Source organism: Fukomys damarensis, unplaced genomic scaffold (assembly GCF_012274545.1).
Source record: "Fukomys damarensis isolate Sample0158 unplaced genomic scaffold, DMR_v1.0_HiC HiC_scaffold_16, whole genome shotgun sequence".
In the NCBI taxonomy this organism is placed as follows: Eukaryota; Metazoa; Chordata; class Mammalia; order Rodentia; family Bathyergidae; genus Fukomys; species Fukomys damarensis.
In genome coordinates, this window is record NW_022900928.1 from 31087572 (window position 1) to 31109415 (window position 21844).

Genomic DNA, 21844 nt, shown 5'->3' on the forward strand with positions numbered 1-21844 from the left:
CAGGTGCAGCTGCAGCGCCACTGAGCTAAATCCCCAGCCACCACTGAATAAATTCTTAATGAATGAATGATTTGGAATTAAGAACTATCTTTGAAAGTCGGGCATGGTGGCCCATGCCTGTAATCCCAGCACTTGGGAGGCTGAGGCAGGAGGACCGCTGTGAATTCAAGACCAGCCTAGGCTACATAGTGAGTTCCAGGTCAGTCTCAACTACATAGTGAGACCCTGTCTCAAAAAAAACGAAAAACAAAAAACAAAAAAAGAGGCTGGGGATTTAGCTCAGTGGTTCCACTGCCTACCTTGCAAGCACAAGGTCCTGAGTTCGAACTCCAGTGCCAAAAAAAAAAAAGAATTATCTTTGAAGCTGAATATGGTGGTATATACTTGCAATCCCAGCATTCTGGGGGACTGAGACAAGAGATTCGAAATTTCAAGCCTAGGCCAGACATGGTAGCACACACCTGGAATCCCAACACTCAGAGGCTGAGGCAGAAGATTTGCCATGAGTTCAAGGCCAGCCTGGGTCACATATTGGGATAAAGACCAGCCTGAACTACACAGTGAGATCATGTCTCAAAAAATAAAACAAACAAAATACTTCAAGCCCAGTCCCAGCAACTTCATGACTTAGCAAGACTATCTCAAAATACAAACTTTTTTTGGTTTCTGATTTTTTTTTTTTTTTTTTTTTTTTTTTTTTTTATTTTTTTTTTTTTTTTTTTTTTTTTTTTTGGTACCAGGGATCAAACTTGGATCCTTGCACTTGGCAAGGCAGGCAGGAGAACCACTACGCTCAATCGCCAGCCCCAAAATATAGCTTTTTAAAAGGCCAGGGAGGTAGATCAATACAAAGGGACTTAATCCTCAGTAACTCAAGGGGGGAAAAAAGTTATCTTTGAGTGAATTCCAACTCTGTTCCTCTGTTTTAAGTTGTAAATCTCAAGTGTTAACCTCTACAAGATAGGAATGACAACCACCACCAGTTCTTCTCCATCAAAGATCATCTGAAACAAAGAACACAGAAAAAAGTGACTAATATGTTCCCAATTCTCCCAAGGACGGTAGATAGAACCATTCTAGATGCGTCCATTACACATAACAGATGCCAGAAGTTTTGTGTGAAAGGATTCATTCCATACTATAGATGCCAGAAAAGTTTCGTAAAAGGGAACTTGTCACTCTCTGGCTTTGTTAGGCCCAAGCACAGGTATAGAAAAGGATCACAGGGCCAGGGATTTAGCTCAGTGGTTCTGCTGCCTGCCTCAAAAGCGCACAATCCCAAATTCAATCCCCAGTACCCGCCCCCCAAAAAAAAACTTGAAGAAAAAAAGGAAAGAAATGGATCACAACATAAGACAAATGTTATAATCAATAATTTTTATCAGGGTGGTAGTACACACCTGTAATGCCAGGACTCAACAGCCTGAGGCAGTAGGATTGCAAGTTCAAAGCCAGCCTAGGCTACACAGTCTCAAACATACATATACACACACACACACATTTTCCCTTAACATTTAATACATCATTTTGGTGTGCTGGGCAATCACCTCCTTATAAATTCACTTTTCTATACAGAAGATATTAGGATTATACTAGTTGTATGATAAAAAAGACAAAGGCTTTGGAGTCAGAAGAATCTGTATTCAATAACCACTTACTAGCTAAGGAAGACCTTCTCTTTCCTCTATAAAAGGGCATACCAATACACCATACACATTTTTAAGTAATCTCAATTATACGTATTTATTGTTTAAATACACAATAAGCACTAAATACATATCAGTTCTCTCTCCTTCATCTTCACAGCATAAGAAAAAGAATGGAGGGCCCAGGATTTAGCTCAGTGGTTCTGCCATCTGCCTCACAAGCATAAAGACCCAAGTTCGATCCCTGGTACCAAAAAAAAAAAGAAAAACGAAAAAGAATGGAAGCACTAAGATCTCTGGGGGAGCCAGGTGTGTAGTACATGCCTGTAATCCCAGCACTCAGGAGGCTGAGGCAGGAGGATCTCTGTGAGTTTGAGGCCAGCCTGGGCTACATAGTGAGTTCAAGGCCAGCCTGAATTGCACAGCAAAACCCTGTCTCAAAAAGAAAAAAGATCTCTTCAGGAAGGTAGTATTGGGGATTAAACCCAGGTTCTCTTCACTAAGCTACATCCCCAGACATTTTTATATTTTGAGAGAGAATCTTGCTAAATTGCCTAAGCTGGACTCAAACTTGTGATCCTCATCCATATTGCTAGGATTACAGGCATGCACCACTGCACATGGCTTGAGTTTCATCACTCTATGGGAACCACTCACACAAATGAAGTGAAGAAATGAAATTCTTACCCATTCCCACTTTATTCTACACAAATTCAGTCTTCAGTATTCACTGGCTGGAACAGTGCAAAAACTGGGAAAGATTTTTTTCTCTATGGATATGTAAGGAAGAGAACAAACAAATATCTGGTATGAATAACCCAAGCCCAGTAATCCATCTAATGGGTACTGAGATGAATGAGGTATTATCTCTGCCCTCAAGGAGCCCACACTGGCCAGGCAGGGCACACATATCCATAATCCCAGCTACTCAGGAGGCTGAGGCAGGAGGATCACAAGTTCACATCCCATCTGGACAACTTACCAAAACCAAGACCCTGTTTCAAAATTTAAAAATAAAAAGGGTAGGGGATGCAGTTCAGTGGTAGAGTGCTTGTCTAGCATGAACAATCCCTCAGGTCAATCCCCAGTAACACACACAGAGGCCATATGGTGGGAAGACACATATACCACAAATCCAAGAGGTCACAGAGGCAGGGAAATAAGAAACTAACTTCTAGCTGAGGATTCAGCTGGTTCTTGAAGTAAAAATATAAGCCCACTGAAAGCTGGGAGGGAATATGCAAAGAATGGCATGCATTTATGTAAAAGAGTCAGTGAGGCCTGTCATGGTACCGCACATCTGTAATGCCAGCACTCTGGGAGGCAGACAAAACAAGACTGCAAATTCAAGCCCAGCCCGGGCAAATTAATGACTAAAAAAACAAAAAAAACTTTTTTTTAAGGGCCTGGGGACTTGTAGCAGTGGGAAAGCCCTATTTCTATCCCCAGTACCACAAAACAAACATAAAAATAACTTTTAAATTTTTTTCAAAAGTGTCAATAGGTATAAAACTTTGGAGATATGTAAAACATGATCTAGTGGAAAGGGGAATAACTATTGGGAAGAAGGGAAGTAACAGTGCAAATAATGTTTGTTTTTCCACAATTTGAATGTTCTTGGTGCACTAACCTTTAAACTCAACTTTTAAAACAGTAAATTTTTCATGTATATGTGCAAATTCCCTAAAATGAGTGTTATTGATACATATATCTAAAATGTACTAATAAATGTTCTGCTATAAAATAAAATAAGATTTTATGCTATGTATGTTTTACCACAATTTTTTTTTTTTTAATTTGAAAAGTAGGCCAGCGAAATAGAGCCAGGAAACTCCAAAAGATAAACCACAGAAGAGGGCTCTGGGCAGCTAGACCCTGAATCTCAACTCATTCTAAATATTCAGGACAGCTAATTTCACACACACAAAAAAAAGAGTGATAAAGAAGTATCAAGATCAACTTTCAAACAAAGCTATTGTAAGAAAAACTTTAAGGAGCAACCTACCTTCTCTAAGGGGTCATCCTACAAAAGACTGTGTCCACAAAACAAAGAACAGTGACAATAAGATTGGAAAGGAAAATCACCAGATCATAAAGGAATAGAGAGTTTGGCTTTAGGAAAAGGAAAGAAAAGCAAAAAGAAAAAAAAAGAAGTAAGATTATTTGTTTTGTCAATGCAACTATCTCTGTGAACTGTAATGGATACACTGTTGTGGTTCTCCCATCAGACTGTGAGCAAGACAGGGACCCTGCTGCATTAGACTCTGTAGCCCAACACTTTTCACCACGGCTGGTACATAGTAATCACTGAATGACTCTTGTTGAATTAATGAATGCACAAAATATTTAAGGATCATTTTCCTGCTGGGTGACTGAAGCGCTGCTAATCTAAAAAAGGATGCTGCTGATCGACTTGTACGAATTGTGGCTTGTCAGAAATGCAGAATCCTGCCTCACCTCCCCTACCTGACTACTGAATAGAATCTACATTTTAACAAACTCTCCAAAGGATTTGTACGCACATTAGAGACCCAGAAGCAGAACACAAGAATGATTTGGGATTAGATACTTCCTTAGAGACACATGGAGCACAGTGACTGTTTTCACAGAGTCGAGGCCCCCCTGTCTCTAAACAACTCCAAGGGAGGAAGGTACTGTCCTTCCTTGGTGAGCTGTTCCACCAATGAAGCCTATGACCCTCCCCCGCTTTGACTGGGTCTCCAGGAACTCTACAGGTTCCCTCTCCTAGCCCCTTACTGCTTTGCACTTTGCACAACTTGTTTGAGGGACAGGAGCTGGGAGGTAGCCTGCAACAACTGGTTGCATCCTCGTACCTCGCCAGTAGCTTCAATATGCACGTCTGTAAAGCGAGGGTGCAAAAGTAACCTGATGAGCACGGCTGTGTGTTAGAACAAAATGAGAAAAAATAAGAGCGTTTTGTAAACTGTAAAGCACTACTTGTGTCTTGAGAAAATTTTTTAAAAAGTGAGAAACATATTAACAGGGGCTGCACTCTAACAAGCTCTCTAACGTGCAGACCAAGAAACTATCTCAGAGAGTCAACTCCCAAAGTAGGCCTGTAGCGCTTGGTGTCCGGACCAACTTCCCCGCCCCGGACCGGTCCTGGGACCTTTCCAGCCGGAGCTTACCTGAACCACTTTAGTGAACTCTTCATACACCCGCTTTTTAAGGTGCGCCGCCATGGCTGTCGGCGGGCCGTCTCAGCTTCCGTACACAAGGAAGGAGGCGGGGAGCGGAGTAAAAAGGTCCAGAGAGAGGATCCCGCCGCGATCCCACAATGCCGCGGGGCTCCGGGAAAGAGAGCCGCTTCCGGTCGCTTGACTGCCCCGCCGATACCCGAGTGGATTGGTCGACCTTTCACTCGTGCGCCAGGAGAACGAAAACGTGAGCGCGGTTTGCAGGAGGCTGGCCTTTGTCGAGACGAACCGGAGGAGGGCGGAAGTACAGGTTAAGAAGCGGAGGCGGAGCGATCCAGAGTTAGAGGCAAAATCTGGAGCTGCAGTGGGATTTGCCCGGGGAAATAACGGGAGGGGATCGGGCTGACGTTCCCATCATCCTTTTCTGTTCCCAGAGTTCCAAAGTTCGCTGTTTGTTGGTTCAGCAAAAAGACGGTTGGTGCCCAGGGGACGATCCTAAGTTCCAGCGTAATAAACAGTCAGTACTTTCTAGTAAAACCGTTCCTCTTTTAGGGACTAAGCACTCCAAACCTGTTAAAATCCAGAATTCATAAATGAATTATTAGCTGGGAAAGGAACACTTCTACTCTTTGGTTCCCAGACCCATGTATTCCAAGTGTATTCCAAACAATACTATATTTTAGCTGTTGGCATAAGGCATATACCACAAACCTGTGAGACAGCACCCAAAGCTCACAATGTATTATCTCCCAGCTGACTCTGTAACGGAGTTGAAAAAGGTCATTACACTGATTTATCATAGAACATACATCTGAGTGACCAACACGTTTCTGCGCTACAATTCTTTCACCAGAATATAAGAATCTTAATTAAAAGTAGCATGGGGCTGGGGATTTAGCTCAGTGGCACTGAGCCTGCCTTAAAGTGAAAGGTCCTGAGTTCGATCCCTGGTACCAAAACATAAAAATAAAAGTAGTGTATCAGCCAGGCATGGTGGCACAAACCTATACTCCAGCATTCTGGGAGGCTGAGATGGGAGGATCAAACATTTGAGCCCAGTCTGAGCAACTTAGCAAGACCCTGCTCAAAAAGTAAAAAGGACTGGAGGTGTAGCTCTCAGTGTGAAGACCCTGGGTTCAGTTCCCAATACAAAAAAAAAAAAAAAAAAAAAGAAGAAGAAGAAGAAAAATAAGGGGTGAGGGATGGATGAGAAGTAATAGAAATAGAAATGTGTTGAACACCAGTATAGTGAATGAGGCATCCAGGTACTATGGTTAAACTTGGCAGAAAATTGCAAGCAGGGAAGTCAAATTGGAATCTGGAATATACAATGAAGAAGTTAAAGATGTCCCGCATCAAAATGCAACAAATTGTTGCATATTTATTACTTCAAGATGAAATTATGTGAGGAACTATAACTTCAGAAAGGACTATTTTGCCAGGTTTTTTCTCCACGCAGCCAGCCATAAATACTCTTAGGAGAAATGTCCTTCAAATTGCAAGGCCTAAAAATAGCCTTGATCGCCAGAAACTGGTGATTAAGTCTGCAGTGATTGGGGCTGCAGTGAACCTGAATGAAGAAGCTGAAATAGCCCTGATGGTCACTAACTTCTACCAGTTCCCTCCACGAACGTCTTAGTAACTTTTCTAGAATTTATTAACTTTACCTGTCATGTCTTCAGAGATTTATTGTTCTTTGTCTAAAAATATCATTCTTGGGCCGGGGATTTAGCTCAGTGGTTCCAGCGCCTGCCTCAAAAGCACAAGGACCCGAGTTTGATCCCTGATACAAAAAAAAAAAAAAAAAAAATTGAAATTAAAAATAAAAATAAGAAACTATCATTCTTCGGTCATTTCTTTGACTTCACCTTCTTGTGAAGATCCCCATGTACATGTAATTTTATGCTCTTCTGTTGTTAATCAGTTTTTAAATTATGTTCCTAGATCCAGCCAGAGAGCTCAGATTAGAACTAAGAGGGACCAAAAGGGAGCACTGTGTCTACTTCCCCCTTGCCCCATAATTAGCAATATCACTGCTCTTTCCGTAATGAAAAAGATCCAGTGTGTGGTGGAATGAATTTAAAAATGGCCCCAGGGCCGGGATTTTAGCTGAGGGGTTCGGTGGCCTGCCTTGCAAGCGCAAGGACCCGAGTTCAATCCCTGGTACCAAAAATTTAAAAATAAATTTTTAAAATAAAATAGAAATAAAAATGGCCCCAAATCTGTATCTAGACCCCTTGCCACCTGCCTTGCAAGCACAAGGTTCTGAGTTCAATCCCTGGTACCAAAAAAAAAGTTCCCACTGTATATAAACCCCTTGCAAAGTAACTCTGCAGCTACCGCCATTAAGAAATGGTACATAAGATCCTAATGATATAATGGACAATGTGAGATAGGAAGAAAGGGGCTAAAGGTGTAGGGTAAATGGGAAGGGTAGGGGAAAGCTAATAAGGGAAAAGAAAAAATGTGAGAAAATGAAAAAAATGGAAATGAAGTGTTTGTAAAGGGGGAGGTAAAGAGGGGTGAAGGGATGTCAGGGACAAAGAAAAAATGAGAGCCAAGACCTGTCAAGTAAAGGTACAAGATCCCAATAATGAATATAACTGTACTGTATACCTAAAATATACCAACAAACTCCATAAAGGGAAAGAAAAAAAGATGGAGGGCCAGCCGGGCAAGGTGGCCCACACCTCTAATCCCAGCACTCGGGAGGCTGAGGCAGAACAATGGCTGTGAGTTTGAGACAAGCCTGGGCTACATAGTGAGTACCAGGTCAGTCTCAACTACATAATGAGACCCTGTCTCAAAAAACCACAAAAAACAAACAAGAAATGAAGGGCCAGGGGCCAGGGATTTAGCTCAGTGGTTCTGCTGCCTGCCTTACAAGCACAAGGAACCAAGTTCAATTCCCAGTACCAAAAAAAAAAAAAACAAAAGAAACGGAGGGCCAGGGATTAAACTTTGGTTTTTTGAGACAGGGTCTCACTACGTGGTTGAGACTCACCTCGAACTCGCTATGTAGCCCAGGCTGGTCTCAAACTCACAGCAATCCTCCTGCCTCAACCTCCCCAGTGCTGGGATCACAGGTGTGCGTCACCACACCTGGCTCTTTTGCTAAATTGATTTACCACATTTCCATAGATTCAGCTGATATGCAGAAAACAAGCCCAAACAGGTTTAGGCAGTTTGAAGTTTAGCAGGCAACATGAATGTCATCAGTTCTCCTTGCCACTCAAGTGGCATGGCAGGAGCACACATGTATGACTGTGCATAATACATCAGTAAGAACTGAAGAATACTGAGTTTAAAGAAACCCCCAGTCAAGCCGGGTGTGGTGGCGCACATCTGTAATCCCAGCACTCTGGGAGGCTGAGGCAGGAGGATCGCTGTGAGTTCGAGACCAGCCTGGGCTACACAGTAAGTTCTAGGTCAGTCTCAACCACATAGTGAGACCCTGTCTCAAAAAACCAAAAAAACAAAACAAGAACAAGAAACCCCCAGTGTGGGCGGGATTTAGCTCAGGGGTTCCACCACGTACCTAGCAAGCACAAGGACCTGGGTTCAGTTCCCAGTACAAAAAAAAAAAAAAAAAAAGGAAGAAAGAAAAGAAACCCCCAATCTGAAAGGACTGCTAGCAATACTGTTTTCAGGAAATAGACATGTATTATAATGTTCAGGAAACAAATGATGCCTTCCAACAGTTTCTATCACCCTGAAATATCTTTAGAAGTAGAGGGGCGTACTATCCTTACTACCCTACAATATAAGTGAATCTGCTTCCTGTTCCTAAGCATAACAAAAATCCTCAAAGCCATCAATGCCATTTGTTCAGAAATACCAGGACTGGGGATTTAGCTCAGCAGTTCCACTGCCAGGCTTGAAAGCTCAAGGACCCAAGTTTGATTCCTGGCACCAAAAAGAAAAAGAAAAAAGAAATACCAGAATTTCTCCCAACAGTCGTTTTTGTCTGTTTTTGTTTTTGTTTGTTTTGTAATTTTTTTTCCCTTGAACGCATTGTGATCCTTCTGCCCGGCCTCCCAAAATTGGAATTACAGAGCAACAGTTTGTTATAGAGCACATACCTAACTGATTTTCAGTGCAGTAAATCTGGCCTGGAGCCTTCCAGAATGACACCATATCAAGAGCTTAGCATTAGGTTGGATATACTTCAGTGGTCAGATCAGCTTTGATGAGAGGAAGTCTATGCTGTAGAACCAATGCCTGCCATTGTGTCTATTTTCTTCCTAATTCCATTAAGCAAGTACTGAAATGCTGGGAAAAGATGTGAGTGGTCATCACTATGTAGCCCAGGATGGCCTTCAACTCATACAAATCTTCCCGCCTCAACTTCCTGAGTCTTGGGTTGAAATTACCCTGGAATAACCAATAGATGGATCCTAAATCCAATGGTGTGTACTCTTGAAAGAGATACGCAGGTTGGGTATGGTTGTGCATTCCTGTAATCCCAAGATATTAATTATCTTAATCTCTTTTCCACAATAAAACTTTAAAGATTTCAGTAATTATGAGGAAAATCTAACATTTGGAGAATCACTGTTGTTATGATTTAGATGTAAAATGTAGGTGGGGGAAAAAAAAAAAGCCAGGCATGGTGGTGCATGCCTGTAATCCCAGTACTTGGAAGGCTGAGACAAGAGGATCTCTGTGAGTTCGAGACCAGCCTGAGCTACATAGTGAGTTCCAGGTCAGTCTCACTACATAGTGAGACCCTGTCTCAAAAGACCAAAAAAACAAAAACAAAAAAACAAATAAAATGTGGGTGGGATTACAAATTCATGCCTCTACATCTGGATGATTTTTTTTTGATGTTTAGTTTTTAAAGTTTTTATTTATTTATGCAGTACTTGGATTTTTTTTTTCCCAAGTACTCAGGACCTTGCACGTACAAGGTAGAATTTAACCCAGGCCTTTGGACAAAGCTAGATCACCAGTCCTTTTTTTTTGTTTTTGTTTTTGTACCTGGGATTGAACTTGGGACCTTGCGCTTGTGAGGCAGGTGGCAGAGCCACTGAGCTACCCCATCCCATCAGTCCTTTTTTTATTTTGAGACCTAATATCACCAAGTTGCTATGTTGTCAGACTGAGCTTGATTTTTTTTTCATCTTTTTTTTTTTTTTTTATGCTTTGCAATATTGGAGTTAGAACCCAGGGAAGCTCTACCACTGAGCTGCATCCCCCTAGACCCTTTATATTTTTAATTTTGAGGTAGGATCTCAGTAAGTTGCCCAGGCTGTCCTTGAACTTGTGCTCCTCCTACTTCAGCCTTCAGAATTTCTGGGCAGTGGTCACCTGTCTTAAATTTGTTTATAATAATTTTTTCAGTACCGGGGATCAAACTCAGGACCCTGTGCTTTCGAGGCAGGCACAGTGCCACAGTGCCAGAGCTAAGTCCCAGGCTCATAATAATTTTTTGATAAGTAGATATTTTTAGTTGCTTAGCTTCTGAAATTAATTGTTCATTTTGTGCCGGCCTGGGGATGGAACTGGGGCCTCACACGCTCTAGGCAAGTGTTCCACCACTGAGCCACACCTAAAGCCCTGATCTCGGTTTTATTTCATAGTCTTCTATGTTTGTTCAGTTGTTTGAGACAGAGTCTCGCTTTGTAATGCAGGCTGGCCTTGAAATTTGTGATCCTCCTGCTTAGGCCTCCCAGAGTCCTGGGACTAGAGAGGTACCAATACAAGCAACCTTTATCCTTGTTACTCAGTACTGTATCATTTTTCCTGTAGATACTTTTTAAATTATCTCTTTACCAAGACTTTTAGGCAATTTGATTATAATCTACTTGGATGTTTCTTTCTTTTCTTTTTGTTTCAGTTGGGTTTTTTTTTTTATTGTTTGTTGGTTTGGTTTGGATTTTTTGAGACAGGGGTCTCCCTATGTAGTTGAGATTGACCTGGAACTCACTATGTAGTCCAGGCTGGTCTCGAACTCACAGTGATCCTTCTGCCTCAGCCTCCCTAGTGCTGGGATTACAGGCCTGCGCCCCCACGCCCAGCCTGTTTTGTCTTATTGGGTTTTTTTTTGAGACAGGCTTTCTATGTGGTACAGGGTAGCCTCACTGTGTAGCTCAGACTGGACTCAAACTCACAACGATCCTTCTGTCTCTGCCTCCTGAGGGTTGGGGTTAAAGATGTGCACCACCATGCCTTGTTCTTCATGTTTTTATGTGGTGTTCGCTAAGATCCTTGGATGTGTGGGTTTACTGTTTTCATCAAATTTTGAAACTTTTTCAGCCATTATTTCTTTTTCTCTATCCCTGTTGTATTAGTTAGTTTTCTGCTATTCTAACTACATACCCAAGGCCCTCTTGTCTGTCACAGCATGGCAGTGATGTGTGAAAGGCCAGGGATGTAGCTTAGGAGTGCTGCACCTGCCTGGCAAGTGCAAGGTCCTGAGTTTGACTTGGGGGGGCCATGTGTGAAAGCAAGAGAACACAGTGTTGCATCTGGTGAGGGTAGAGCTTATCTCTTATCTACAGATTCCTAAACTCTTATCTACAGGTTCCTAAACTTTATATCAATAAAAAATTAGAGATATAAGTTTAGAGAGAGATGTAAAATCACTTTATTGGAAAGAGGGAAAAAATAAGGTTATAGTTAGCTACCTTATCGAAGTTAGGTAGGGAGCCTGGAGCTGGTAATCACGGTTCTTTGCTTTTGGCAAGAAAGGGGACTTCCCCAAGGAGAGTTGTTATAACTTGATTAGCTGTTCTGGTCTTGAGATCTCCAATTCAGCCATTGCCCTGTCCATTGCCTACATGTGTATTCTGAACATGTGCAGGATAAAAGCATGGAAAAAAAGTGACAATGAAATTTTTTTTCAATTTTCGTATCGTAGGCTTTCTTCAAATATCTTTGAGGGGGGAATGGGATAAAATAAAATAAAGAAAAACAAAACAAGTATCCATTGCCCTGCGGGGGGGTCTAAGGACTGAACTCAGGGCCTCACACATGCTAGGTAAAGGCTATCACTGAGTCCCACCTCAGCTCCAAGTGTCTGTACATTAAAGGTTAAGGTGGCCAGGGATTTAGTTCAGTGGTTCCTCTGCCTACCTTGCAAGCAAAAGGTCCCGGGTTCTATCCCCTAACAAAACAAAACAAAACAACAACAACAACAACAACAACAACAACAACAACAAAAGGTTAGGGACTAAAATCTCTGAGTAGAGCAGAGATTGCTAATTATAGCCCTTCGTCCATTCCCCCTCACCCTCTCCCCAACGTCTCAAGCTGGTCTTGAATTCAAAATTGTCTTGCCTCAGCCTCCCCAGTCCTAGGATAACAGGCACGCCTGGCTTATTTTTCTCTGTATAATTTACAATATTCTCAAAATATTGTAAATGGTATTGTGCGCCTGTGCATGCATGCACATACACACTCACACAAAAGCAGTTACATTTTCCAGTCTCTCTTGTACACTTCCTATAAGTATGGCCATATGTCACATTTCTGGCCAATAAAATGTTAACAGACCCCATGGGGGGAGATTTGCGGCAGTCTCTTTAAAGGAAATGTATGTTCACCACCCAGTACAAAAAAAAGGAAGTGTATTAGCTGTTGCTGAATAATAAATTACTCCAACACAGAGGTTTAAAGCATCATTTTTACTCATGATTCTGCACTTTGGGCTGGACTCACCTGTGTAATCTCGGGCCACTAATTCAGCTGGATCACCTGGTCCAAGGTATCTTCCTCAACTGCCTTTCCCACAACCTGTCCAATGAAATAATCTAGATTTTTTTCCTTTCCTTTTGTCTTCCCCTTTCCCTTTCTTCCTTATTGGCTGTTTGAAACGGGGTCTCACTATGTTACCCAGGTTAGTTCTATACTCCTGAGACAAGTGAACCTCTCACCTCAGTCTCCCAAGTAGCTTGGACTAAAGTGTGTGCATTGCCATGCCTGGGTAGCCTGGCTTTCTTTTAGGGCAGTTACAGCATTCCAGAAGTACAGGCCTTGCACACAAGCGATTATCAAACCTCTGCTAGCTATGCCACAATTATTGATGTTTCATTGATAAACAATTCACATTCCCAAGCTCAAGGTCAATGTAAGAGAGGACTATGCCATGCTATAATTGAGCGGAGATAAAGCAGAGAGTCAGGGTGGGCAGCACCATGGTTGCCAGGCACAGTATAGACATAGCCCTATGTTGATCGAAGAAGTAACTTTTTGGGAAGCCAGGAAGTACTTCTGATATTATTAGCTTAGTACTGGACCCTCTTAGACCATACTAAAGTTCTTCTGCTCAGGGAATGATCACGCAAGGTGACTAATCGGAATCTTTTCTATACATAATCCCTGTTGACAGATATCGCATATGGTATTAGCTGATACCCCAGAGTGATGGGGGGGTACCAATCAGGTGTATTAATTGTAGTTCCACATAGACCCAAGGAAAATCATGGTCCAGGAAGTTCGATGATTTGAACAAGCCGAGTAGTACTGATCAGCATGGAAAAAAGTGACGATGAAAAAATAAGACTGGAACAAGGAACAATTCACATTACAACACCAATCCCAAGGACTCCTACAAACCAATGAAAAATATTCTGATGGGGGGTGTCAAAATTCTTAGATCAGGTAGACATGGACTTAGTGCATAAAGTAATTTTGAACCAATATTAGGAAAAAAGGCACATGGCACGGGGGAAATATTGTAGACTAAGCCAGCGGTAGTGACGCATGCCTATAATCCTAGTACTCAGAGGCTGAGGCAGGAGGGTTGTAGCGAGTTTGAGGTGAGTTCAAGGCCAGTCTGAACTACATGGTGAGACCTTGTGTCAAAAACTCAAAATAATAAAATAATAGACAAAGCTTTTTTTTTTTCCAAACTTTGGTCAATTTTATTTTATTTATTGAGACAGTCTTCCTATGTATCCTAGACTGGTCTTGTGATATTCTTAGTTTCCTGATTGCCAAACTCTCGTGAATTCTAGCAATACTGAGACAGGAGGTTAGGGTGTGGCAAAACTGGCTAAGGAAGTAGATGTGACCTGTTAACTACAGGATCCTGGACACAGATCCCCAGAGCAGTTCCCAAAGCCCCGCGTGTGGACTTCCTGAGAGAACCGGAGCGGGTTTTCCACAGGATGGCCTGGATCTGATGTCAGCCTCGGCATAGGATCTCAGCACCTCCTCTCGGGACCCCGATGTAGAAGTTCTTGCGGGTTTCCTCCAGATTTGGATAGCACAAAAGAAAGGCAGCCATGAGGAACTGGTGCTGGCATAACTTTCTAAAATAGAGCACACTGTGTTTTCCGGCAGCGTGTACTTTTTATCTTTGCCCTTACCCTCTTTTCTCTTTACTTGGCCCAAGATCACTCTGTAGAGCCAGTTTCTCTCCCACTCTTCACTTTTACTTTCTCTTACTTTTACTTTTCTTCACTGCCTTTTTGCTCATTTTGCTCCCTTCTTTGCTGGAGACAAGAGGAACCTAGAATCTAACTCCAGAAGGAGAGGTGGGTGACCTAGAACCTGGTAACTTTTAGTTAGCAAGCCACATTTGAGAAGCAAGCTACCCAGTAACAATATGCAGGGGCGATTTTTAAGAGTCAACTTGATTTAATAAGTTTTGGCAAGGCAGACAAAATGCTGAAACAAGGCTGGGCATAGTGGCACATGCCTGTAATCCCAGCACTTGGGAGGCCGGGGCAGGAGGATCGCTGTGAGTTTGAGGTCAGCCTGGGCTACACAGCAAGACCCTGTCCCAAACATAAATAAATAAATAAATAATAACGCAGAAACAACTCATGAAAACAGAAAACAAAATGCCAAACAGTTAAATTACAATCCCTTGGTATGGAGTCCACTCATCATATTTTTAAAAGTTACTCAATTGTTTCCAATATGTGACCAAAGTGAGAGCCACTGAACTAAGAAAACCGAACGTCCAAGTCGAACGACTGGATTTTAGGTTTTGTGCTTGTTTGTGGTGCACGGGACTGGACCTAGGGTGTGTTAAGCCACATCACCCCCTTTTTAGAGACAGGATCTTGCTTAGTTATTCAGGCTGCCCTTGAAAATGTTACCCTTCTGCCTTAGATCCTGAATAGTTAGGAATAAAGGCATATACCACCATACCCAGCTGGATTTTAGGATTAAAAAAAAAAAAAAGGCTAGTCGGGCGTGGTGGCCCACACCTGTAATCCCAGCACTTGGGGAGGCTGAAGCAGGAGAATCGCTGTGAGTTCAAACCAACCTGGGCTACATAGTGAGTTCCATGTCAGTCTCAACTACATAGTGAGACCCTGTCTCAAAAAACAGCAAAACAGAAAGGCTAGACTGGCATGACAGCACACGCCTGTAATCCTTGCACTTAGGAGGCTAAGGCTGGGGGCCTGCCAAGAGTTTGAGGCCCAGCCTGGGTTATATAATTAGTTCAAGGCCAGCCTGAACTACATGGTGAGATCCTATACCCCCAGAAACCTAAAATAAATACATAAACTAACATAAATAAGGGCAAAAATAAAAACCAACTGAGTTGGGTCACCCAGGCCTTTAATCTCAGCACTCAGGAGGCTGAGGTAAGAGAACAGAGTTTGAAGCCAGCTTGGGCTACATAGTGAGGGCAAGGCCAGACTGACCCACATAGCAAGACCCTGTCTCAAACAAACAAAAAAAATCAAAATGATAAAAATGTTAGAATAAAGATATAAAAATAAGGCTATCAGATCACCAAAATAAAATTGCATTTAATATTTTAGATTTATTGATCTTTAAAGAAGTGATTCTAGTGTCAAGTAGGAGAATGTCCCTATTCTTAGGAGAGGAAACCTGAAGCATAGGGTAGGAGCGTGTATCTTGCCTACAACTTACTTTCAAAGAGTTTAGCAAACATGTATCTATACCTGCGGGTGAAGGAAGGCCACAATGTGTCCAGTAATAATTGGTGGGGCCAGGTAAAAGGTTCATTTTGTCTTTTTTCCTTTTCTTTTCCTTCTTTTTTATTATTTATTTATTTATTTATTTATTTATTTATGTTGTTGTTGTTGTTGGTTTGTTTGTTTTTTGAGTTAGGGCCTCACTATGTAGTTCAGACTGACCTGGAACTCACCATGTAGCTCAGGCTGGTCTCGAATTTACAGCGATCCTCCTGCCTCAGCCTCCCGAGTGCTGGGATTACAGGTGTGTGCCACCACACCCAGCTCTTTTTTCCTTTTCTGTTTCTTCTTCTTCTTCTTCTTCTTCTTCTTTTTTTTTTAACCCAGGCCCTTTACACTGAACTACATCCACAACCACCTTTTTTGTAGTTGTTTTTTGTATATTTGGAGACCAGCTCTCGATAAGTTGCTAACTTGCCCAAGCTGGGTTCAAACATGTTGTCTGCCTGCCACAGCCTCCCAGAATGCTTGGATTACAGGGACATACAGTGGACCCTCAAGTCAGAACTGGCCTGACATATGAGCGACTTGGGATAATTAGGTTAACAGAAGATTCATCTGCCTCTTGTTAGCTATAGCATGTACCTAGGTAATATCCAGAGCTCAGCAGTATTGAATTACAACCAACTTGAGTTACAACCCACCCTCAGGAACCAATGGAGTTCAAAAGTCAAGGGTACACTGTGCCACCATACCTGGTCCATTACATAATTCTTTCACCTTTTCTGTATATTTGAAAACTTTCCACAAAACTGAAGTTAATTTGGGGAATTACTGTGAACACCTGTACTTATAAATAGATGAAGTCCACTGGGGAGTCCCACCTGAGATTAGGAAGCTTCATGGAATTGTGTGTAACTGCATCAGGGTGAACTGAGATACAAAATTCCAGCCCTAATCTAATTCTAACCCTAGAATTAGAACAAGCTGATGATTAATGAAAAGAGATCACCCCTGACTAATGGAATCCTCTGATGGAATTTAAATTTTTTTTTGCCTGGGATAGTGGTACACACCTGTAATCCTACCACTAGGGGATGCCAGGACAGGAAGATGGCAAGTTCAAACCCAGCCTATCTCCAAAGAAGAAGAAGAAGAAGAGGAGGAGGAGGCGGAGGGGGAGGGGGAGGAGGAGGAGGAGGAAGTTGTTGTTAGCCGGGCTTGATGGCACATACTTATAATCCCAGCACCTGGAAGGCTGAGGCAGGAGGATCTCTGAGTTCAAGGCCACCCTGAAATACATAGCAAGGCCCAAGACCTATCTCAAAAAAAAACAAAACAAACCTTAAGAGATCCCCTTCTGAAAAAATGAAAGCAACGCTTTTGTACATAGGGAGGGGATAAGGCTTTAGGGGTGAAATGGGATAAAAAAAGATTCTTTCCCATCTCATAGTCTATTTTCCTATTTTCTATCATCTTTTATTTTGTTCAGTAAATTATTTAAAATTTTGGTTTCTTCTGTAAGAGAAACCATTTAATATTTAACCTCCGCAGCTGACTTATTTATGTGCAGAAAGGCTGGGGGTGATTCACCACGATGGATGTGGTATTGATGTATTCCAAATATATACTAATGAAAAGGGGGTGAGAAGCATTAGAAAGCGCAGCTTTTTGAAGAAATAATAAGATATTTTAGCTTCGGGAGGGGTCTAGAGACCTAGGGGTCTCTCAGGGCATGACCCCTGTTCCTCTGGCCTGTGCCCTCCCTGCAGCGAGGAATGTAGGAGGGGCAAGGCTGGCTCCAAGCTGAAGATTCCCCAAGCAGAGAAGGAGGAAGAAACTCAGAAGTGAAGTAGCACGAAGCACGAGTTTATTCGTATGATTCACACGAAGGAAGAGAAAAAGCTGCCAACGGACAAGCCACCAGCTACACAGCGGGGAGAAGCGAGACATGCGCTCCTCTGGATGGGGCTGCTTGCTCTGCTCCTTCTTACGGAGATGCTAAGCCAGTCAAGATCTTAGCCTTGGTTGCTAGGGAGAGCTGCTGCCTGGGTGAGCTAAAGTTCACAGTCTGTGTATGGCTTTCTGTACTTGCAGCAGGCTGGTCCCAAACAGTAAGTGCTCCGCACCTGCAAAGGTTTCACAAAGGGCAATCTCTTCTAGGAGGTGGATGGTCATTTCAACAGCCATTTGCCACATCGCCCACTTTATGCCCTACGTCCCTGCCCATCCCCTATTATCACAGGATGGGAAATAAGCCATTCTATGGAACAGGAGTCTTGTTTCTACCCTCTTCGGGGTGGACCCTTGGCTGGATCTTGGCCTGTTGCTAAAGATCTGGTCCTGTGGGCTGACGGGGAAATTTGGGCAGGCATGGCAACCAGCACTAGGATGGACCGCGCTGCCTGCACCGAGGTAGGTGTCAAACCAGACTGTCAGCTCTAAACCACAAAGTGCTTCTCCCTGGGTCCCTTCTGATCCTACATATAGAAAGGTGTAAGTGTAGACTAAAAGTCAGGCTTCAAGCTGGGCAGAGGCTACGTGTCCTTGTTTTATCCATGCCACAGAGGAACTGCAGCAGGTGTCATAAAGGGAGTTTATTTTGCTAACAATATTGGGATTTGAACCCTAAGCTATATGCTCAGCCCTTTTTTAAAAAATCTGGGACACAGGGTGGGGATTTGGCTCAGTGGTGTACCACACCTGCCTCATGCAAACGCCAGGGTCTTGAGTTCGATTCCCCAGTACCAAAAACAAATTTTGAGACACGGTCTAAATTACACAGGCTGTAAGCTTCCTGCCCCAGACTAAGTACCTGGGATTACAGGTGTCTGCCATTACACTGGCTTTTATGAAGAAATGGATGTATTTCATTATGCCATGAGAGAGGAAAGCAAGATTTCTCCAACTATACAGGGTCTGTTCAGGTTGGGAGATTATTCCTGGACGTGTCACCACAGAAGAGGGATCCAAAAGGGGGGAAAATAACTGAGGGTGGCTTGGGAGAGGAAAAGGGCAATGAAATCATGTCTCCCTGGAGCACTGGAGTTTTGGTAGTGGAATCTCGGTTTCTAGAAAGCCCTTTAGTGTGATAACACAAGTGTCTGGCCAAGTTACAAGTCGGGAAGTGGGACCATTTGTCTAAGACCTGGACTTGAAGAAGATTAATGCCTGCAAATATCACCCTTAGGGTTTAGAATCATTTTAGATTAAGAAGAAGAACTGAATTGGACTCTCCCCAACTCCAGAGATACTAGGGATTGACTCAACAGTCTTCACAGTGAGCTACATCCCTTAGCCGTTCTTTTTTTTGTTGTTGTTTTGTTTTTTTTCCCAGTACCAGGAATCAAAATCAGGACCTTGTGCTTGCAAGGCAAGTGCAGTGCCACTGAGCTAAATTCCCGGCCCCTTAGCCATTCTTTTATTTTTTGAGACCGAGTCTTATAAGTCACTAACTTGCCAGAACTGAAAAAATTACTGAGGCCCTGTTTTAAAAAAATTATTTTTAAGACAGTGTTGGGGAGCCAGGTGTGGAACCACACATGTGTAATCCCAGCGTGCAAGAGGCTGAGGCAAAGGACTGCCGCAGCTGAGGCCATCCTGGGCTACACAGTGAATTCAAAGCCAGCCTAAACTGCATAGGGAGCCCCTGTCTCCAAAAAAACAAGTGTTGGTAGTACCAACAACAACAACAAAATAAACAAACAATAAACGGTTACAATGATACCCGCTTGCAATTACCAGCACTTGGGAGGCTGAGGCAAGAGAATGGTTGCAAGTCTGAGGCCAGCCTAGACTACTCAGTGAGTTCAGCCAAGGTCATCCTGAACTATTTAGCAAGACCCCGCCTCAAAACAAAAAAAGTGCTGGCATGGGGATAAAGCTCAGTGTGAAGGCACTGGGTATATCCTCAGTACAATAAGTGAATGAAAGTAAAATAAAGCTAGATGGGGCAGCACATACCTGTAATCCAAGCACTTAAGCGGGGTTGGAATTTGTAATCCTCTTGGCCTCAGCCTTCCTAGGAAAGTTAGCAAGACACTATCTCAAAATAAAAGCTATATCCAGATAAATAAATACATTTTACAGAAAAAAGTATTAAAAACTATAAAGGACTGAGAATGTACCTTAGCGTGGAAGCTCTGGGTTCACTCCTCAATACAGCAAAAACAAACAAAAAGTATTACTAACAAGTTCCTCCAGGATGCTGAGGGTGCTGAACTTGGACAATCACTACTGCTCTAGAAGAAGACAGCTCTGGGGGCTTCCACAGCCAACATCCACAGCTTCTGTTAAAAGGGATGCGGGAGCCAGGCGTGGTGGCGCACGCCTGCAATCCCAGCACTCGGGAGGCTGAGGTAAGAGGATCGCTGTGAGTTCAAGACCAGCCTGGGCTACATAGTGAGTTCCAAGTCAGTCTCAACTACATAGTAAGATCCTGTCTCAAACCTCCCACCAAAAAATGCGGGGGTGGGATGTGGGGAAGCATAGGAACTCACTTGGCATCTGACCCATGAAGGCACACGTTGGCAGGGTGGATGGACCAGTGGCTGGGAAGCAAGGTAGCCCACATCTTGAAGGGAGACGATATAGATTCACAGCAGTGTATTCTGTACCCTCCCACTGTCTTCTGCATCCACGGTCAAAGCATTGCTGAAACCTTCTGCTTGATCTCAGCCATGCTATGGATGTCAGGAGAAGGGGCTGGCGAGTACATGAAGCTTAAAGAGAGAGCAGCTGGGGGCAACCTGCAAGTACAATGGGGTCCTTTGCCATGGGGGGAAGTTGTGGCAGAGGACACATCCATACTTGGGACAAAGCTGGACGCCCACACCGAGACTTAATGTTTGTCTTTGAAATAAGAGAAACACAACTTTTGATGATACCTTTTAATTTCATGGGCCACAAGAACCCACAATAAACAGCCCACGGGTGGGTCACCACCACGTGAAGGTGAACAAACAGAAGGGGTTCTCAACCTGGTAGCAAAAATATTGTTGGTACAGATGAGGGTACAGCTGCTTGAAGGAAACATCATTGTAGTTATCATAGGATACCTGGTACCCCCAGGCCTTAATGTCTATCTCCAGGCACTGCAGAAGGTCCTTCCTGTCACAACCTAATTTACAGGGCCCAAACTTGACAACCGGTATCTTTTTGGATGCCAGGTAATATATAGGATCTGCACACCGTGCAGACTGCTCCTCGCTGGACACCACACACACCACCACCTGCGATGCACGCCTCCCCACAGCCTCGGCCCGGGCCAGCCGCAGCAGCAGCTCCAGGTTCTCGCTGTAGCTTGGCACTTGCAGTAAAAACTGCTTCCGGGACACCTGCTCGCCAAAGATCTGAGGCATGTCCTCCAAGAGCTTGACCAGAGGCTGGATGGCGTAGAACTGGGCCTCACGGTACACCTCGGGGACATGCTGCTGGGGCACCTGCCCGCTGCGCAGGTAGTCCAGGATGGGGTGGAAAAAGGTGCCGGGGCGGTCGATGAAGAAGCGGCCTTCGGCATCCTTGCAGGCAGACGCTGGGCTGGAGAGCATCTCCGCCAGTCTGGAGCCCGGGACTTTCCTCAGGGTGTCTGCGGTGGTGGTGAAGACCTGGCCTCCCACATTCAGCTCTACAACGGTAGATACCTGGGGGCACAAACTCACGGTGAGCCAACAGCACCACTTCCAGGAGGGTCCTGACTTATTTTCATCCAGACAATAACCGGAACAGGATTTGGGGGAGCTTGAGCAACTGGTTTTCACCATGACCAGCAAGGTGGACATTTTAAGGAGGAAAAGGTGTCAGTTTGATACCAGAATTCACATCAACACCCCCCACCCCCACCGTGGTGGTACTAGCAATTGAATCCAGGCCTTCCAACTGAGCTACAGCCCCCACCTTTGGTACCGGGGATCAAACTCACGCTCTTGTGCGTGGCAGTGGAACCACTGAGCTAAATCCCGGATACCCGCTTTGTAAAGATTTTTAGTAGTACAGAAGCCAGGCTGGAGGTGCATACCTATAATCCCAGCAGTTGGGAGGCACAAGCAGGATAGAGAGTTCAAGGCCAGGCTGAATTACACAGTGAGACCTTGTCTCAAAAAATCCCTAAAGAGGGCCGGGGATTTAGCTCAGCGGTTTGGTGGCCTGCCTCGCAAGTGCAAGGACCCGAGTTTGATCCCCAGTACCCAAAAAAAAA

At 43.6% G+C, this 21844-nt stretch overlaps 2 protein-coding genes across 2 annotated transcripts in view; both read right to left on the reverse strand.

Annotated features, from left to right (window-relative positions):
* The window catches only part of Ints4 (integrator complex subunit 4), a 120942-nt gene extending 115958 nt beyond the window's left edge, over positions 1-4984 (reverse strand). The window contains exon 1 of the mRNA XM_010633305.3: positions 4796-4984. Coding sequence (XP_010631607.1) covers positions 4796-4849 — 54 coding nt within the window. The 5' untranslated portion in view covers positions 4850-4984. The remainder of the gene's footprint in view (positions 1-4795) is intronic.
* Positions 4985-20585: 15601 nt separating this feature from the next.
* Kctd14 (potassium channel tetramerization domain containing 14) overlaps positions 20586-21844 on the reverse strand; it is a 6251-nt gene continuing 4992 nt past the window's right edge. The window contains exon 3 of the mRNA XM_010633342.1: positions 20586-21290. Coding sequence (XP_010631644.1) covers positions 20586-21290 — 705 coding nt within the window. The remainder of the gene's footprint in view (positions 21291-21844) is intronic.